This window comes from Falco rusticolus, chromosome 7 (genome assembly GCF_015220075.1).
Source record: "Falco rusticolus isolate bFalRus1 chromosome 7, bFalRus1.pri, whole genome shotgun sequence".
Lineage (NCBI taxonomy): Eukaryota > Metazoa > Chordata > Aves > Falconiformes > Falconidae > Falco > Falco rusticolus.
The window spans coordinates 1,979,840-1,998,581 of record NC_051193.1 but is presented as its reverse complement, the minus strand read 5'-3'; the positions used below and the strand labels follow the sequence as shown (position 1 = coordinate 1,998,581).

General features: G+C 54.5%; 1 protein-coding gene across 1 annotated transcript in view; it reads right to left on the bottom strand.

Annotated features, from left to right (window-relative positions):
- CCDC33 (coiled-coil domain containing 33) overlaps window positions 1-18,435 on the bottom strand; it is a 43,768-nt gene extending 25,333 nt beyond the window's left edge. Inside the window, exons 1-5 of the mRNA XM_037393795.1 lie at window positions 18,126-18,435; window positions 17,282-17,736; window positions 16,079-16,258; window positions 5,383-5,546; window positions 546-676 (exon numbers count right to left, since the gene is read on the bottom strand). Of these exons, the coding sequence (XP_037249692.1) occupies window positions 546-676; window positions 5,383-5,546; window positions 16,079-16,258; window positions 17,282-17,736; window positions 18,126-18,435 (1,240 nt within the window). The remainder of the gene's footprint in view (window positions 1-545; window positions 677-5,382; window positions 5,547-16,078; window positions 16,259-17,281; window positions 17,737-18,125) is intronic.
- Window positions 18,436-18,742: the final 307 nt, after the last annotated feature.

The following is an 18,742-nucleotide window of genomic DNA, read 5'->3' as shown; positions in this document are numbered from 1 at the left end:
ACACGGGACAGGTCCAAAGTACACCAAAAGCTCCTCAATTTCATTTAGGTCAGGGCCTGATGGGATTAGGCATGATGTGAAGATTGGCTCCCACAGTTTGTTTTGCAACAGTCTGATTATAATCAAACCCTGGCCCCTAATGCCACGGGTTTACAATTACAGACTTAGCAGCCCTGTGTGGGGAGTAACAGCATCATTATGTGGGTCCAACCAATACAAGGTGTTGGGATGGCAGCAGGGAAAGTTTTGGAGGGCTGCCCCGATGCTGATTCCCATGGGATGCTTTGGAGGATGCTCCGAGCTCAAGCACTGTCACTTGCCCCATCCTGCAGCACCATATCTGGGGGCATGTCCCTCCTGGTCATACCCTGAAGCCATCACAGCCACGCAGGGCTCAGGGCATGGCTTGTCCCCATCGCAGCCATCCTCTTCCTCATCCTTTGGAGCAAATGCTCCCTAATATCCCAAAATTAACCCTTTGAGGAGATGAGTCCTGTGTCCCGGTCCTCAGCATCCCTGTTCCCATGGTCCTCCAATGCTCTCACCTGCCCAGCCTGCATCTTCAGCATCTATTTCCACTGTCACCTCCTCCTCCCAGGTGGGTGTGTGGGTGGGCACTGAGGTTGCACGAGTAGCCTTCGGCTTCTGCTCCTGCTCATCCCCTCTGCTGGTCTTACTGGGAGGAAAAGGGAAGCAAGACAGGCCAGTTACTGGGTGAGGAAGGGGAATATGTCAGTGGGGAGCTGGGCCTGGGAGAGGGATGAGCACTGATCCTGCTCGGTGCATCTGAGAGCAGGCAGCCCACCCTCCTGCCACCCTCAGCAAAGCTCTGCCCTGGCTCTGGGGGGCTGAACTGGGGGTCCAGGGCCAGTTTTACTCCAGGCTGCCAGATCCTGCTGAGTCTCCAGTGACGGGGTTTGTAGCTCTTTTTATCCAAAAGGCTATTTCAGACCCCAGAGGCTAATTATCCACTGTATTGATGAAGGGACAGGGAGGAGGCTTCTGGGAAAGGAGAGAGAAGATTGAATGTTAACAACTGCTGTCATTAAGCTCAACACGTAACGAGGCTGAGCAATAATTACAGCAGTTTTAGCAGCTATGGGCCCTGGGTAATTCTTCACCCACGCTGGTGCAGGGCCATCACCATCAGGGCTGTTTTGGGACTGTCCCTCCCACTTTTATCAATTGATCATCAGTTACTCATGAGCTTGGCTAATGATAATAATGTCCCTGCCCATTAGGGGGCTGGCAGATTTTTTAGGGGGGTCTCTGCTACCCAGCAAAACACTTGGTGTTATCCTGGGAGTTCCAAGACCACAGCAGAGACCCACTGCCTGGTGGTGTGGTGACCTCAGGTCCTCTCCATCCCTGATCAGAGTGCAGGGGGATGGTGATGTGGTGTCAGGCCAACATGACGCAGATGCCCCAGCCCTGTCAGTGGGTTGCTCTGCATGTTGAGATGATAAAGTGTCTAGTGCTGGCTCCTCCAGGAAAGTTCTTGCTGGAGCAAAGCCAACATGGCTCTTAGGGAGAGGTTACTAGCACACTGTAGTGACTGAAAGCAGATGGTGGCACTTTGCCACTCCCTGGGAGCTGGAGACCCCAGCTTTGGGGGAGAGGAGATGATTAAGGTCCTTCTAGCTGTAGGGTCAGCTCCAGGTAGTGGTGGGACAAGCAGGTTCCTCCCAGCCTGATCAGAGGATGTTCTATGCTTGCAGAACCTTCATTCACTCCCAGCCACCCTCTCAGACCCTCAGCCATGCTACATCCATGTCCTGTGCTCCAGAGAAGCCCTCAGGGATGGAGCTGAGCCGGCCAGCTCTGGCAGGTGGGAATTAGCATCGGGCTGGCACTCTTGTGGAGGGGCTGTAGGAAATCGGCTCTCCAGTAATGAGCTCTGTGGGGGATTGCTTGATCAGCAACGTGCTCAGAGTCCGAATGAAGCCAGACCTGTGCTGGGGGGTAGGAGGAGGAGGAGGGTGAGAACTGGCTGCTCTGGGCCCCCTTCATTATAGACTTGCCTAAGGATGAGAGAGCATTCAAAAAGGGCTGTGTAAGTGTGTGTGTGGGGGGGGGGGGGGGCGGGGCGGGGCAGAAAACAATCCGCAACAGTACAACACATGGGGATGTGCTTCAAAATCAAATTAATAGGCTGGGGGCAGCAGGATCAGCAGAGAGCAGATGTGGTTTGATGTCTCCTCCTCACCCCAGCGAGCTTCAGACCCACTGGTGGGGCAGGAGATGGGGTCTCCAGCAAGCAGGCGCTGCAGACAGCTGCCCACGAGATCGCATGCCTCGGGGCAGGACATGGCTGGGACAGACCAAGAGATGCTCCTCTGATGCTCTACATCCCTCCCCGCCTGCTCCAGGGCAGGCACTTTGCTCTGCCATGCCGGGATGCCCCAGCCACCCACCGCTGTGATAAAAGATAAAGATAAAAGATGAAGACGGCCGCCCCTGGGGAGTTATTATACATTAGTGTCTCAGCTACAGTGTTTGGGGATGGCGTCAGGCAGCCACCCCGCTGCGTGTGACACCCGGGTGCCCAGCAAAGGGCTTGGCAGGGCTGTGCCAAGCCCTCGTAAATATTTATTTATCCAGGATTAGAAGTTATTATCTCTACAGGGTGAGTTATTTCTTGGGGCCGACATCCCTGCAGAGGCAATGCAGTGGTGCAGGTGCCTGGTTCTCAGGGAAGAAAAATCCCACGCAGCACTGCCACGGCTGGCAGAACCGACATCCCAGCTGTTACCAATGTGGTGGCTGGAGGGTCCAGTCCTGGGGAAGACAATGCTGCCCCCCACCATGCAGCCCCACTGAGCCTGGGGGGCTCAGGTTCAGTTTGGGTGATTAAATACAGAGAAAAAAAGTCACAGAGGTGTAAGGGCAATTTCTGAAAAGATTCAAAATGAGAAAGGAAGAATTATAATTCCTCCTTTTCTTTGAGAAACACAATTTTTACATTGCTCCTGACCCTCTATATAACCCCAGATCGACCCATCTTCATGCCACCATGACCTAAGCTGGGTGCTGGGGTGAGGAGGGGGCCCCCAAAGACCTCGCTTGGTCCCACTTCCCACACCCCCTTGCACTGGGGCTATCAGCTGAGCCTCTGATTCATTTCTGGGCACATTGCAGAGCCAAAAGGCTTTGCATGCAGCAACACCCTAACCCCTTCCCAGCTGGAGCATCCCAGGACCCCACAAGCAGGACCACTGCCTGCACAGGCACACCCGCAGGCAGGCAGACGTCAGAGCCCCCATCCCCCAGGCTGGGAGCAGACGGCACATTCAGCAGCGACCTTGAGTTTCTTGTCTTGGTGCTGAAGAGCAGAAAGGAAGAAGCCAGGAGGTACTTTCACCCGCCCACAGTCCTCAATGGAGAGGAGAAGCCAGCCAGAGCCAGGCGCTTTGTGCTGTTAATTGCAAACACACCTGGCTCCGGCACGCCAAGGTCATCCCTGCATCACGCTGGTTCAGGAGCAATTTGTCTGTGTGCGTGAGGGAGTGAAAGGAAGATGCCAAGCAGACCCACGGGTGCCCCTGAAAGCAGGGAGTGGGGATTTGCTCAGCATTCAGAGGATAAGAAGCAGAACCAAGCTGCTGCTGGGACACTGGAACACCCTCTCCAGGGCAGGGATGAGCCAAAGCCCATCGGGATGCCTGTGTGGGCTCTCCTGCTGCTTGAGGTCTTTCACATTCACTCTTCTAAACCTTTCCCTCCCCAGTCCTCTGCACCGAGAGCTGGAAGCAATGCACACAGCTATGGAGCACTGTGGGATGCTGAGTCCGGGCGTGAGTGACCGGGCACAGCCACAAAGGGCTGGCGTGAACAGTATTGCTCCCCTCCTCCCACCCCACGCCTGATTTTGGGGGGTGACGCCGGCAGTTTGAGCTCAGGCTGGTGCTGCTGGTGGTACCCAGCCGCTTCGGGGGGATCAGCTGCAACTAGGTCGTCCCCCCCAGCACATCAACCAACTGCTTCTCCTTCCCGTCCGTAAAAACCCACCTTTTAAATGCAACATGCTACTCTCCTTCTAAAGCAAGTGCCCTGAAAAACAATAACTGATTCCCTTCTGCCTTGGCTCCCTCACTATGGTTACTAAAAGGCCCCTCATGTGTCCTGCATCCCTAATACCACCCTCCCCTTCCCTCCATCACTCCCCCGTTACCATGGCAATGCGGTGATGGAGCAGCACCAGAATGTAAAGAGATGCAACAATCACACGCCACCCTCGTGCTATCATTTAGGATATTGATGTTTAAATCTCCTGAGATCAACTGGGTATAATTGGTTTATGGAAATAGAGACAACTCCTGCGTGGAGTTACTCAGGCTGTCAGGGCAGAGAGCGGGTCCTTGGCATGGGGGTGGGGGGTGGAAAAAGGGGAAGGGGTGATGGAGGGGTGGCAGTGGAGGCTGCCAGTCCACGTGCCAGCCAGCCCTGGCTGCTGAAAACCTGACGATTGAGAGCTGCATCCCTCCTGGCTAGGGAGTCTCTGGGATGTCCAACACGGCTGGGCACCATGGAGAAAAGGCACACTGTGCCATGCCGGCAGATCCTGGGACCACCTTCACCACGGACCTCAGGGTTTCTACACTGGAAAATGCCCAGCAAGCAACAGTTTGCCCTACAGGCTTGCACAGATGTTTCCAGGCTTTCACAGCCCTAGCTGCTGATCATCCCCAGCGGACAAGCCCCAGCCCTGCCTCCCTGTCCCCTGGCATTGGTGCAACCAGCCTGCCCGGCGCTGCCCCAGGGAGGTGCCCTGGAGAAACCAGACTTCGCAGCCAGACGAAGCTCCAAAGCCACCTACAGCCGCTTTCTCCCCCCTTTTCCAGGGAAGCAATGCCAAAGCCTCTCTGCTTCCTGGAAGGGCTCTTTGGGACCCCAGGTTCGCCCCACAGCAGTGCCGAGCAGAGAGGCCTCCCTCTTAACACAGACCAAAGCATGACCGGCTAATTGAGTCCCCTGGCACATACATAATGCATAAGGAGGCAAGTTCTCCTTACCCAAGCATCCTGTTTTATTTATTAAAACACTCTTTTATTTATTGTGATATCATCCTAAAACCCAGGCAGCATTACCCTGTGGATTCTTTGACATCATTTTATACTTTCAATATTAGGAATGCTTTCTTCCCAACACTTCAGCGAGCCAAGGTGCCCCACTCCCTGCCTTCCCTCATCTCAGCGCAGAGTCCTGGCTCCTCTCCCCACACTGAGCATCCCATGGAGGTGATGCTTGTGCATGTCACCGCTAAAGAGGTTTCCCCCCATCCCTGAGGCTTTTAAAGAGTTATCAATAGGGTGACAGCTCTTCAACCCTTTCTCTGTGTCCCCACAATCTCCGTTGTCCCCTTTGTGGATGCTGGGTACTCACACAACAACGTATGGACACGGCACCCGGCCCTCCTGTGTGGTCGGCAGGTTGCTGGCACTGTGGAGGGTGACAGTGATGGCTTCCTTCCCCAGGCGGGCCACATGTCCCTCACCAGCCACCGGTACATGCTCGGGCTCCTCCATCCCAGTGGGGGACTTGGATACCTGCCAGGAGCAAGTGGGAGAGATGTCAAGGTTGGGGGTGGTTGGCTGCTCCTGCAAAGCTGTAGGCATGTCCCTATCACCCAACCTTGTCCCCATGGCCACAGCTGGATGCTGAGAGCCCAGATGGGGGAGATGATGTCCCCAGAACATTCCCATGACCCAGACTTGTCCCCACAGTCCCTGTTCAATGCTGAAAGCCTAGATGGAGGAGAACAAGTTGGGAAGATGGTATCGCCAGCACGTCTCCATCACCCAAGCCAGTCCCCAAGAGCTTTGCTAATGCTGAGAGCCCAGATGAGGGAGAACAAGCTGGGGAGATGGCACCCATGGCACATCCCCATCACAGCTGCCTCTTCCCTGTCCCCAGTGCCCAGCTGTGGCTCCACACCATGGATGTCACTATGCCATGGCAGGGCCACCGTGAGTGCTGGGCTCACCGGGAGGACACCCAGCAGCATGACAACACCCTGCATGGGGCGAAAGCAGTCTAGCAGCCCTGCTCAGCATGGTCCATGGGGGCCAGCTATGCCACGGCCCAACCAAAGACCCCAAGCCAGGTCACCAGAACAGGGATTAACCATCTAAAGCACCTCAATTTCCCCCATGGCCCTCTGACCTGCAAACAACCCTACCCAGCCCCTGTCGCCCCCCTGCTCCCTCTTCTCACCACCCCAGGCAATTCTGCAATTTATAGGGACTCCACAGGAACTGGGATCTCAGCCCAGTCTGGGGGGAAAAGGGGAGAGCACGGCAGCTCCCCCCACCCCAGCTCATTAATTCCCACCAGCTGATGTGATAAGGCGCAGCAGAGCCGCAAGCTGCCGCTCCTCACTCACGGGGGACCTTCCCCGCACCCATCACACCCTGTCCAAGTGAGAGACAGTGCCGTCCCCCGTCCCCCACTGCCTGTGGCCTCACCCTGCCACCGTTTCGGGCCGCTTTGATGCATCTGATACTGCATAGGGCTGTGGCTACAAGGGGTTAAACCCACCCCGCACCGATTCATACCCTGCAAAGCAAACCCTCCATGCATCCATCCTTCTGAGCTCCTGGGGCTGAAGCAAAAGCTCCAGCCCAGCGACCACCCTGCAGGCTTCTCAAAGCCACTGCCTGCAAATCCCCTCCGACACGTGGCTTTGCCTCCAAACAGGGTAATGAGGGGCTGGTTTGTCCTAAGCCCTCTCCCTTGTCTGTCCTGAGGCTGCCCGGCTGCAGCAGTGATGGGCTTGGCAGTGGTGAGGTGACCTGCCACTGTGGGGGGTAACAAGACCAACCTGAGGATTGCTCGTGGGGTGGAAACCTGGGTGCTCTGAGCACCAACAACCTAGAAAAAACATTTAAATCTGCTTTTCCTCCAGCTTAGCTTTTTGCTGTCAGCTCAGAAGCCAGCTGGGGCTCGGGGCTGGGTGCTGGGGACAGGCTTAGATCCGTGACAGCCAGAAAGCGGCACTGAAGGAACAGAAACACGAGGTAGGGGAGGATTCCCCAACCAGCAGAGTGGAACGGGGAGAAGGATCCCAAACCCACCTCAGCTCCAGCCCTGTGGCAATTATCCCCCTGCCCAGTGATGCTGATGGAGAGGGGAAATTACAGGGTTTCTTGACCTGATGTGAGATGCTACCCATCAAGTCACTCCCCACAGGCACAGTCTCACCCTGCTGGCAGCCAGAGCTGCTCCACACCCTGCCCAAGCACCCGAGCTCTCCCTGCACCCCAAAAGCACGTGGAAAAGCATAAACACTACCCTAAAAAAAAAAAAAAAAAAAAAAAAGAAGAAAGCAAGCAAGCAAGCATGATTTTGCCCCACCCCAGCACTAGCAAAGAGGACAACTGCAGGATGGAGCTGGGGGAAGGAGGAGGAAAGCACAGGCTCGGGTTTAGGACCCCTGGGCTGTATCAACACAAGCTGCATCACAGAGGGAGGGCAAGGGGGACTGGGGGCTTCGAAGAGGCAGAGTGCTGGGTCCGCAGGCAGGGCAGGCAGCAATGCTCCCCCTGTAGACCTCTCTCTCTTTTCAAGAGACCATCTCTTCAGGCTCTGGATTTTTAATATTTGCACCCCAAATACTCACTAAAAACTCAATCCAGAGGAATTCCAGCTGGCAGAGCTAGGAAACAACCTTGCTTTGAATTGCATGGACACCTCCCAGCTTGCTGATGGAGCTCTCCTGTGGTGGTCTCCGGGCCCTCAGCTGGATCGTTGTCCTGCACCACACCCTTATTTACAGCTCCAGATCACTATTTTGGGACATTTTCCTATGTTTTCCCCTATTTTCTTTCACATTCTGCATAACAGAAGCAGGTTTCTTAGCACATCTTCATACCCACCACTTACATTTACGTCTCCCTAAAAAAACAAGTAGGTTTTACCGCTAGCAATGGTTACAGCATGATAATTAACGAGCAGTTTTAATAGAAAATTCACAAGCAGTTAAGCTAAGTAAAACTCAGCAGGAGAAAAAAACATTTTAAAAATAGCAGGTGTGAACAATGCCAGGCTTTGCAGGCAATTGGTACATGAAACCCTCAGCAAGGCTGTGATTAACTACCAAAAAAACCCTCCAGTCACTACTCAAAGCCAGGAGGAAATTCAGTATTTCTTCCAGAAAGGAGGGCGCCTGTGGTTCCAGGTAGAGCCCACGCTTCTTTTTCAGCTCTCTCACTCAGTGGGAAGCAAAACTTCTCTGTCCTTGCCAAACCAGGCGCTCTCACCCAGTAGTTTGCAACCTGTAGCTTGCGGAGGTGGAGAACAAACAAAGTTCCCATGTCCCCAAGGGTCTCAGCTGGGGACACTGCATTCAAAACATTTTGAGCTCCCTTGGAGCATCACCAACTCCTGTGGAGCATCTTGAGCATTTCAACACAATCCGCTGCCCTGATCCCACGCAACACCTTAACCCCAAGCCACCCTTAAAGCATCCTTAAGGATGATTATTAATTATCCACACTGCAATGTTGCGGGGAGGTTGATTAACGGTGCCTGAGCTACCATCATTGTAATTTGTTTTTCTATCAACTCTTTATCATCTCGAAAAAAGCATTGGGGCCCAGGCAGCTCCTCTACAGCAGCGCTCAGCCAAGATTAAATTGCTTCTGGCTGCGAGCTGACAAGACATAAATAGCCTCAAGAGCCGGGCGTTTAGTTCAGGGAGGACAGCCCAGGCTGGGAGCCAGCAGGGACCCCCAGGCATGGCACTGTGGGGGCTCCTCCATCCCAGCTTGGCCCCTGCCCACAGCTGGAGACCACAGCTGCATCATCCTTCTGGCAGAAGGGCAGTGCTTGTTGGGTTCTCCTTGGATTTTGATTTCTCTGGTGCACCGGACAGCACAAGACCAGAGGTGAGTGCCTTGGGGATGTACACCTGCAGCATTCACCTCCACAGCCCCAAACACAGCCCTGCCCATGCACCTTGGGACGATGCACTGCTGCTCTGCATGAGAAGACACCAGCCCCTGGCCTACCATGGAAGGACTGGGACCCTCCTGGTCCTTTGTAGTGAGCCCCACAAGCACCCCAGGTCCAGCTAAAGCCAGGAGCAATGCTGCCTCGGGAGCGGGGACCCACTCTTATACTGCAGGAGCGTTCGCAGCCCTGAGCTCCTCCCTGCCCCTGGCAATTTACGAGCAGCTGTTTGGAATGTGTCGGCTTTATCCTCCTCCTGAGACTTCATAAAATAATAGTAGGCTCCATGAGTGAAGATGGACTGGGGCTGGTGTGAGTTTTCCTATGTGATGTCTCCCCAGGCTCCTTTCAAGCTTCCTTATGGCAGCTAAACACCAGCAAGCTGCTTCCCCTCCCCTGGCAGCCCAGAAGATGGGAAATAAAGTGCCACTTGGCTTTAAACAAGCGGCAGGATCGGGCCACCAGTTACACCTCCAGCTCTGTGCCCTGTGTTCATGTCTGAACATGAGGGAGGGCTGGAGCATAGCTGGGACACGCTGGAGCCAGGCCAGCCTGAGGATGCTCGGTCCCCAGGTGTCCCTTGGGGCATCCTGGCAGATCTAGCCATCTCTCAGGGCTGGACCTCAGAGCTTTGGGATGTAAGAGCACACCAAGAGCCCCAGGGATGCCACAGAACGGGGCCGAGCAGCCAGCTAGAAGGTGATCAGCTCCATCACAGCAGCGAGCAGGCACACACCTCTGGGCACAGGGGAACTGGTATGGGAGGGGAGATTTTACATGTCATTGGCAGCAAAACAGGGTGAAATATGGGCTTACAGCAAGGACTCAGCAGCTGATGGGTGAGTGGATGCAGCTGCTATGCCCAGACCAGCCTTCACCCAATATGCCGTGCCAGGGACAATTCAGCATCCTGAGTTCATGATTTTCTGCGGGTGGGTGATACATTGCATCCCAGCTGCCCCATGGTCCCTGCAAGCTCAGGCTGTTAGGGTACAGTGTGACATCCCACATCTGCATGGGTTTGCACCACCCCCCCCAAGCATCACAGCTCCTCATCTCTATCTCTCTGCCCCGCTCTCCAAAGCAACCGGAGCCTCGGCACTAATCATATTTGAGGCTGTGAAATCTCATTTGAGGCTCTATTAATGCATAGCTGGCATGACACAGGCCCCGGCCTGTCTCCAATGAGCAAAACAAGGAAAGCAATCTAGCTGGGAAAAATGCATCTCCCGGAACAAGCTCGGGGGAGCCAGCCAAACGCAATTACAGTTAAAAGGAAGATTAAAACAGTATCAGCGCTCTTCTTCCTCTGACCCCTGCTCCCACCCATGGGAGAGGAGCACCGAGCTGCACCGATGGGCATCCCCAGCACCGTGGTCCTTCAAGCAGGGATGCAACTGCAGCATGGTGCTGCCCCTTCAAAGCAAGGGGCTTTTGCACGGTGCCGTGATCTCCCTGCACCAGTGGAAGGCATGTGAGCTCATCCATAGTTTGCTGATGCAGCACAGGAAGGTGTTATCCTGCTGGATTGAGCTGCGGATGCTTTCTCCCTCTTTGCTCAGACACTGCTGAGGTTTTGCTCCCTGATGCCTTGAGGTGGCTTGGCATGGGATGGGAGGAGAACACAGTCCCCCTGTAATGACCCCTGCAATTAGCATGTGACTGAGAAGCCCCCGCTCTTGAAAAAATAGCCTCTAGGACGACACAGAGTGGGGGCACAAGGCAAGGAAAATCCATCAGCTTTCCAAATGGAAGGAGCCAGCACGCACATGGTTTCCATTTCTAGGAGCCAGCAAGCGTATCCTCCCCCCTGCAAAGGCTCTAGACTGACAAGCACAGCTCAAAACACAGCCCTAAGATAAACAGCCATATGGTTGGAGAACTTCAGCTCCACCAACGGCCCGAGGCAGCCCAAGCTCGTTTTTGAAGCAAACCCAATTGTATTACAAGGGGTATTTCCCAACACCTTCATGCAGCAGGTTCAAACCATCCTCCAAGGAGAAACAGCTGAGTGGTTAAAGCCCTTTAGCAGATCCCCAGCAAAACAAAAGGGAGGGGAAGAAACGCAATGTAGGAAAGCAAACACTGTTTTATTCATCATTTCATCCTGCCAGCCCCAGCCCTCCCCACTGCTCCAGTAACCCCCATTGCTGCAGGCAGACACTGCTGCTCTGCTCCCATATCCAAGGCAGCAGCAGGGAAAGGAAGGGATTTTGTCCTTGGAATTGGGCTGAGCTTGATATATTCTTCTTATTATTTTTAAGCAAGTTGTTTCCTCTAGGGGACCCTGCGGGAGCTCGTTAGAGATCACAGGGTGGTTTTGAGGCGCTGGGAGGGAGGATGCTCTCTCCCATCAGCACGCAGGGATGTCGACTCCAAGCCGATTTCCCTGGGGAGCCCCCATTGCCGCCAGCTGGGAACCCCTTTGGGCTAAAAATTGCCAAATTCATTTTCCTTCCATTTCTGTAGAAAACTCCCAATTCACCTGTCAAATAATTAAATGGGCCAGCAGCCCAGCACCGCCTCATCTGCTCCATTAGGAGAGTTTTACACTTTCTATATTTATCTGTGGCACCAGTGCAATTTCCCCCCCCCCCACCTTCCCCCCCCCCCCCCCCCAGCCTCTTAAAAAGGAGCAATTTTCTCTTTTTAACCCCATTTGCTTTTCTCATCATGGCAGTTATTTGACACTTAAAGGGACATGATGACTTAAATTGCAGGAATTAGAGTTAGCAGCCTCTCCTCCTGCCTGTGTTTCCTCTGAGCATCCAAAGAGTTTATGCTTTACAGACAAGTAAATTGAGGCACAGCCTGAAAAACCTCTTGAGGATCAGTCTTCTCAACCCAAAAAGATTGTTCTCCATTTTAGCTAAGAAAATGAGAAACGCCACTGTGCACTGGCCCATTTCCATGCCAGATCTCTACCCGGGTAGGGAGAAGCATGCAGAGAACAAGACTTTTGGACCAAACTGGGCAGCCTCAGCTCCCAGATGGTATGATAGGGGATATAAATTCCTTGCATTATATCACTAGGAATATGCATTTCACATCCGAAAAACCAACCTTTCAGTAAATCTGAGCTATGAAAGCAGTATCCCAAAGCCATTTGCCTCTGGTCCCCTTTTGGTTCCAGCTCCCTCCAGCACGAAGCAGGGATGATCAAGGGATGCCGAGAGCCGGGGCGTTGCTGGAGGAAGGCAAAGTCCCTGATGAACCCGTCAAGGCACACTCCTCCCTGGGCTGACAGCTTTCCAAAGCCCTACAAATTGTTCGCTGGAGCGGCATTATTCATCTCACCCGCATCCTGGGGCGAGCCCTGCCGGCAAAGTTTGTTTTTCAGCCTCATTGGACTTTCAGTGAGACGAGGCAGCTTCAGCCCCTCACCCTACAGTCAGGGCAGCAGGCTGGGGAAGAGGGCTGGACCCCTGCCACCCTCCCTGTGACAGCTGCTGTCACTGGGATGAGTGATGGATGAGCTGGCCAGAGGACAGACAGGAGACACACGCCATCCATCACGCACTAACAGAGACCTCTGCCCCAGCCCTGCTGCTCCGGCGATGGGAAGGCAGCAGCTTTTATCTACCATCACTGCTCAGTGAGATGGGGCACATCACGAGGGCATCTGCATCCCGGTGCAAGCATCCTTGCCCTGCCACTGCAGGCACACAGAAATGTGATGTCTCAGCCCAAAACCATCCCCCAGCCCCTCGGCATGGCCGGATGGTTGAGCCAGGCTTGCAGTCGGGTCTGGGTTTGATTTGAAGCATTCAGGAGAGGCCAGGGTTGGGCACTGCTCCCCACCAAGAAGCAGCAGAGCTAGCGAGCTAGTGCAGTTCAGTTCACAGCCAGTCATCCACATGGGACCAGAGGAGAAGGGACCCCGAGATACCCCCATGCATGCATTAAGGAAGCCCCAGCCTGAACCTGCCAAAAAGAGGGGCCAAAAGGTGTCCAGCTGTGGCTCAGACTCTCCCAGGTCCCTGTGCCCGAAATGCACTCGGTGCTTGAGGAGCCACTGCTTTGCTTTCTTTATCCTGCTAAAAAAATAAAGGTGGTCTTTATTCCTGGGGAACTTTTGTGCTCGTTCCTGTGACTTGTGTTACACCGAGTGGCTTTGCACCTGTGCATGCTTTACTAGGGAAGCTGTTTGGCTCCATGGGGAATCCAGAGGGATAAAGCACGGTGTCAGTGGAGCCAGGAGCAGGTTTGATCCCCTTTGCCAGACTTGTTGAAGCTCCACAAGTCACAGCTGGCCTTGCCCAGCAGGGATGGGGTGTGCTTGCCGTGGGAAGCTGCCTGACACCCCTGCGCTTGTGCAGCCTGGTAAACAAGCGGGACCAAGCAGGAACACAAGCTGTGTGCAAACCCATTTGTTTGCTGCAGAAAGGCTGCGATTCCTTGTACCCTGACAGCAACAGATTGCTGTTTTGGGATGGGCGCCTTGCTGCCAGCTGGTCCAGGGAGACTGGAAACAAACCATCTTCCACGGGCTTGCAACCAAATCCTAGTGCCAAGGAGATCTCCAAAATCTGGCTCCTTCCCCCCAGCACCACGTAGACCTGCTGGAAGTAAAATGGGAATGGTTCCCAGAGGAAGGACAGACTTCTGCTCACCTGGGGGCTGATTCCCCTTAACTGAGCCCTGTGTTCTGCTGCTAAGTCCCCAGGGGTCCTGGCGAGCCCAGTCCCCTCTCCTCCATCCTTGCCGGGCTGGGGGAGGAGGTATCCCTGGGGCTGACAGCTCCAAGGCTCAGCCTCAGCCATCCCAGTAACTGAGACAACATCCGCGGCCTGTTATCGATCTGCTCGGTGCCGTGCCCAGGTCCTGGGACAATTAGGGAGCCGTCTGGCTCCGCAGCGCACGCGAGGCATTTGAACAGACAGCAAAGCCTCCTGCTTCGTGCCTAGGAATACATTATCCACAGGTTGCGGCGAGATGAGAAAAATCATTATCCCCGTGCCTTGGCCTTTTGGGTAGAGCTCAGGACCCATCCATCACCCCCATCGTCCTGCAGATGAGATGCTCAGCACAAAGGCGGTGTCAAGGAGCTGGTACCCTGCTGGGACGCATCCTCATGCCTTTTCCATTTGGGGAAGCAAAGCAGATGTGATACCCCAGCATCCGGATGCCTCAGGACACCGGTCCAAGCAGCAGCACTGTGATGGCACTCCTCACCCCTCTGAACTGGCCCGTCTCCATGCCCCAGCATTATTGACTCCCCAAACTATTGATCACCCAAGTCCTGCCTGAATTTAGGAAGATATTTAACCTCTCACACTTCAGTTTAGGGTTCACCTTCACCACACACTGCAGGATCAACATGTGAAGCTTTATGATGTTCAGGTTTGGACCACCAAGAGCCAAACCAGCTCCAGACTGACAAGCAGCTCCCATAGCTTCAGCTTGCTCTGGGCTGCAGCATCCCAGGAGTGCTCTCAGAGATTAAAACTCCCTCCCAGCTCCACCTGATCCATCCCCCTTCCCCATAACCCAGCACAGCTCACCCACCCTCCAGTAAGTTTTCCATCACTCCAGCTCTCCAAGGAGGGCAGGGAGCCAACATCCCCCCACCTCTCAGCTTTTAATTTTTAAATAAAAACCATCCTGGCAAATACTTGCCAGATGACATCAGCAGCAGGTGATTTATTGCATTCCCTCCGGGGGCCCAGGAGCGAAATTGCATTTGCTAATGCCTTGCCTTACGCCCCTGGCCTGGCTCCGCATCCCGCTCCGCATCCCAGCTGATTGTTATCGATTTCCACAGCTCAAAAGAGTTTCCGTCTAGACGTTTGCTGAGCAAACTCAATCAGGCCTCGCTAATAAGCATTTCTGGCCAGTAAATTTTTGGCTGATCAGGGCAGGGATAGCACATCCACTGGAAAAATCAGAAACTAAATGCTGTGAAAGGTGATGAGTTGCTCCAGGGTCCTGAGGGTTTGCAGTGCTCAGCATCCTGCCTGCAGCACAAGGAGCAGGCAGCGTCCCTGGAAAGTGGCTGAGCAGCTCAGCAGGGCTTGAGCACCCTGTGACTCCTGTGAAATACATGGACCAAGTGCCCCCGAGTCATTAGCAACACATTTATCCTGTACAAGGGAAAGAGCGGAGGCAGGAAGGCATCCTGCAGCACTGCAGCTCCCGGGCAGGGCACACCGGAGTGGAGAGGGATGCCAACCCAATGTTTACCTCAAAGCCACACCAACGTGGTCACCAGGACCAAGAAGCACGTGTCCAGCATCGAGGACATCCTTGTGACTGCACCCTGGACACAAGCCACCACCTGTAGAGTCCCTTGTCGCCTCTCCACCATGGAAGCCCTTAGCTGGGGGGCTAAGAGCTGCCAGCCCCATCCCTGAGCTAGCAGCCTTTGCTGGTGGCCCAGAGGCTGCAGAAGACCTTGACATTGAGCCCAGCAGCCCCAGCTCTCCCACCAGCTCAGCTGGAGGACGCGAGGGACTCCCTGGAAAACGAAGCAAGCCCAGAGGATGCCTAGGGAGGGTTCATGAGATCAATCCCTTCCCCGGTGCTGTAATCCAGCTTTCTCAAGCAATGTTTTCACAGGTGTATGAGACACCTCTGAAAGCAGCATAGACAACATCTTCATCAGCAGACATGTTATTCTTACAGCGAGATGCAGGAAATGGAGCCCCTGGGGTAAGGGTTGTCTTTTTCCTCTATTTAGACAGCTTTTAACATAACTAAGGAAAGACAAACGCAGCCTCTCGGACTTCGTTAGCCCTGCCCTATGGCTTCTGCAGTTTTTAGAAGCCTAGGTTTGAGCTGCAAGATGAAACATTTAAGATGTGTCAGTCCCAGATGCCTGCAGTCAGCATTTTAAGAGCTTCTGGGTGGCACCATCCCCTGCCTGGGGATAGCCAGCCTGCAGGGCTGCCTTTTGGTACTAGAAATGCAAAGTTTGATGTCTCATTCCCCATCCCCATGACTAGGCTGGGGACATGATGGCCTGAGAACAGGAGCAGGGCTGGTACCCAAGCTGAGCCAGGGACAGGATGGAAGTGGCTGTGTCCCCTTGCACCCCTCCAGCACTGCAAAGCTCTGACAGCAAGCTACAATGAACAATAGCATTTTGTAATTAATTTAGGATGGTACCTTCTCCACCGGACGCACTCACCTGTGCTGGCGAGGAGGCCAGATCCGGGCTGTAGCCTGGCGAGGAGAGGTGGAAGCTGCTGTGGCTCAGCACAGCAGGGGCAGGCACTGAGGAAGAAGAGGAGGAGGAGGAAGGATGCTCATCTGCCAAGTCATCCAGGAGCTCCGGGGAGGAGCTGAGTGCAGGGTCAGCCTGCAGCCTCTGAGGGTAAGAGAAGGGATTTGAAGACTCAGCTTTGGGGTCCAGCACCCCTTTCCCAGTCCCCCCAGCATCTCCCATAACATCTCCTCCCACATCCCAGCTCCATCCTCTAACAGCTGGGCACAGGACCTCACCCTTCAAGGGCAGAACTTTTGCAATGCATAAAAAACTCCTATCCTAAAACAGTCACAACCACCCCAACAACATTTATTTCAGACTTAGAGGTCCCTCCCCCTCTACATACACCCTTAGGGATTGCTACTCCACAGCCCTAACTGCTTCAGGGAAAAAAAAATCAAAACAAAACAAACAAAAAAAACAACCAAAAAACAAACAAAAAAACCCCCAACACCCCCCCCCCCCAGCCGCCAACCTAGTCTCATTTAAAAAAATTATCTTATTAATGAGCTTTTTAGAGCCCAGCTCCCAGCTGTTTCTGATGGGGGCTGGCTGCTCCCAGCCCTTAAAAGGGTGGGACAGAGGAGGGCAGAGTGATGCTGGAGAGCATTGAAGGTGCCCAGGGACAAGCTATGGGTCTTGTGCTTGGTACATGATGGTTAATACTGTGTTGGACTATGGTGAGGTGGGCAGAGCCAAGTGGATACTCCATAAAAGACCTTTTCCTACAGCTCTGAGCATGGTTTGAGTGGTGGGACCATCTTTACTGGTTTTGCCTGGGTGCCTGCTGTCTCACTAAAGCCCTACCTGCATCTTGAGCTTGTCTCAGCTTGTTTCTGTCCTGCAGAAAGAGGGTCTCTAACTTGAGTTGCCTGCAGGGGACAGGTACTAGGCTTCTTCTCAGCAATGTTGGGGAATGAAGGACGGGAAACTGAGGCAAGGCTGTGCTGTTTACTGAAGACACCCCTGAAAGCTATAAAGACCTCTCTGCCTGTTTTTATTCTAGCTGGTACCCATGTGGAACCATCTAGCTACCCTAGGGCCAAATCCTGTCCTACACAGACTGGTCTACTCTTGTTTTGTTGGGGCATAGGATTTCTGGTGCCCAAATCTGGGCTTTCCTACCTTGAGGGAGCGGGTATGGCCCTCAGTGGGCAGGGAGTGGTAAGCAGACTCAGCTGTACGGAGCGAACGGTTGGGGACAAGGATGCCCAGGGCTGGGGATGCTGGGGCTGTGCCTGCTGCTTGCTGGTCTCTTTTCTGGGCGCTGGAGGAGAGCGGAGGGGGGGAAGCCAGCATGGTGGGAGGCTGGTGCTCGTGCAGAGATGCAGTGAAGGCCAGCCGTCCACAATGCATCGCCGGCTGCTCGCTGCCCACCCGTAGCAAAGCCATCACAGCGCTATAGCGGTACCAGTCCTCATCCTTCCTGGCAGAGAGCTTCATCCGGGGCTGGTTGGGGCGGGGGTAGATGGCAAAGAAGGCTCTGCCCACCTGCCTGCTCATCCTCTCCGCCCTCCTGGGGAAGTGTAGGGCCTCGATATGGAGCCGCACATCGTGGTTCTTGTCATTCTTGCAGAAACCTGCCGGGAGTGGTAGGAGGTTAAGTATTGCTTAGGAGGGCTGGTGGTCCCAGAGCATCTCCCAGGCTCATCCATCAGCAGCCCTGGTTAGCTCTGCTCTTCGAACCCTAGCAAACAGGTTACCTAGCCTGGGTCCATCTAGATCTTAGATATTGGTGGGAGGAGTTTGCATCGGTGGTGGTGTTGACCTCACTCTCCAAGCTGGACCCGCCCCATGCACCCCACTAAGCTCAGGCAGCCTTGGCTCCAGCTCAGGGTTTTGCTGCACAGTTGAAGGTGTGAGCATGGTACAGGGGTTTGCAGCCCTGAGACAGGCTGTGCTTGCTGCAGAGCTGTGCTCCTGGGTCACCTTCCCCGTCAGCCTCTCCTTGTGGCACCCAGCCTCTTACCTCTGGGCAGGGTGAAGGTGAATTTCCTCCTCTGGAAGGAATGGATCTGGTTGAGGTTGCTCTGCTCGATGGTGTCGGTGATGGCAGTGCTGCTCTGCATGACCTCCCCACTGTTGATGCGGAGCTGGACGCCAGCACCAGAGCCCTGCAGCAGCGGGTTCTCCACAGTGAGCCGCAGGGCGTAGCAGCCCCGCCGGTTAAACTGGGCACTGACCACCTCAAACTCAAAATCCAGGGTCTTCTCCTCAGCCTTCAGCTGGGAGCACTGCAGGGTCAGGGGGATGAGGGGCTCCCTTGCCTTGCCTGCCATGGGACGGAGACGGGATCTGGAGATGAATCCTCCTTGAGAGCAGGGACCTTGCAGGTCTCTGCCCTGGAGCAAGCCCTCCTGGCAGCCTGGGGCAGGTTTCTGAGCCAAGCTGGCTTTGCTGCCCCACTCCCCCTCTCCAGTGGGGAAAGTGCCTGGGGGTGCCCCCGGGTAATGTGGTGGCTTCACACCTCTGCAGGCAGCTTTCAAAGAGAGCAAAAAACCAAAAGAAATCCCTTTCCCTGAAAAAGCATCCTTCAGTGTCGTAGGGAGATGCTGAGAGCTTTCCTGCCCCTGTGCAATGGCAGGG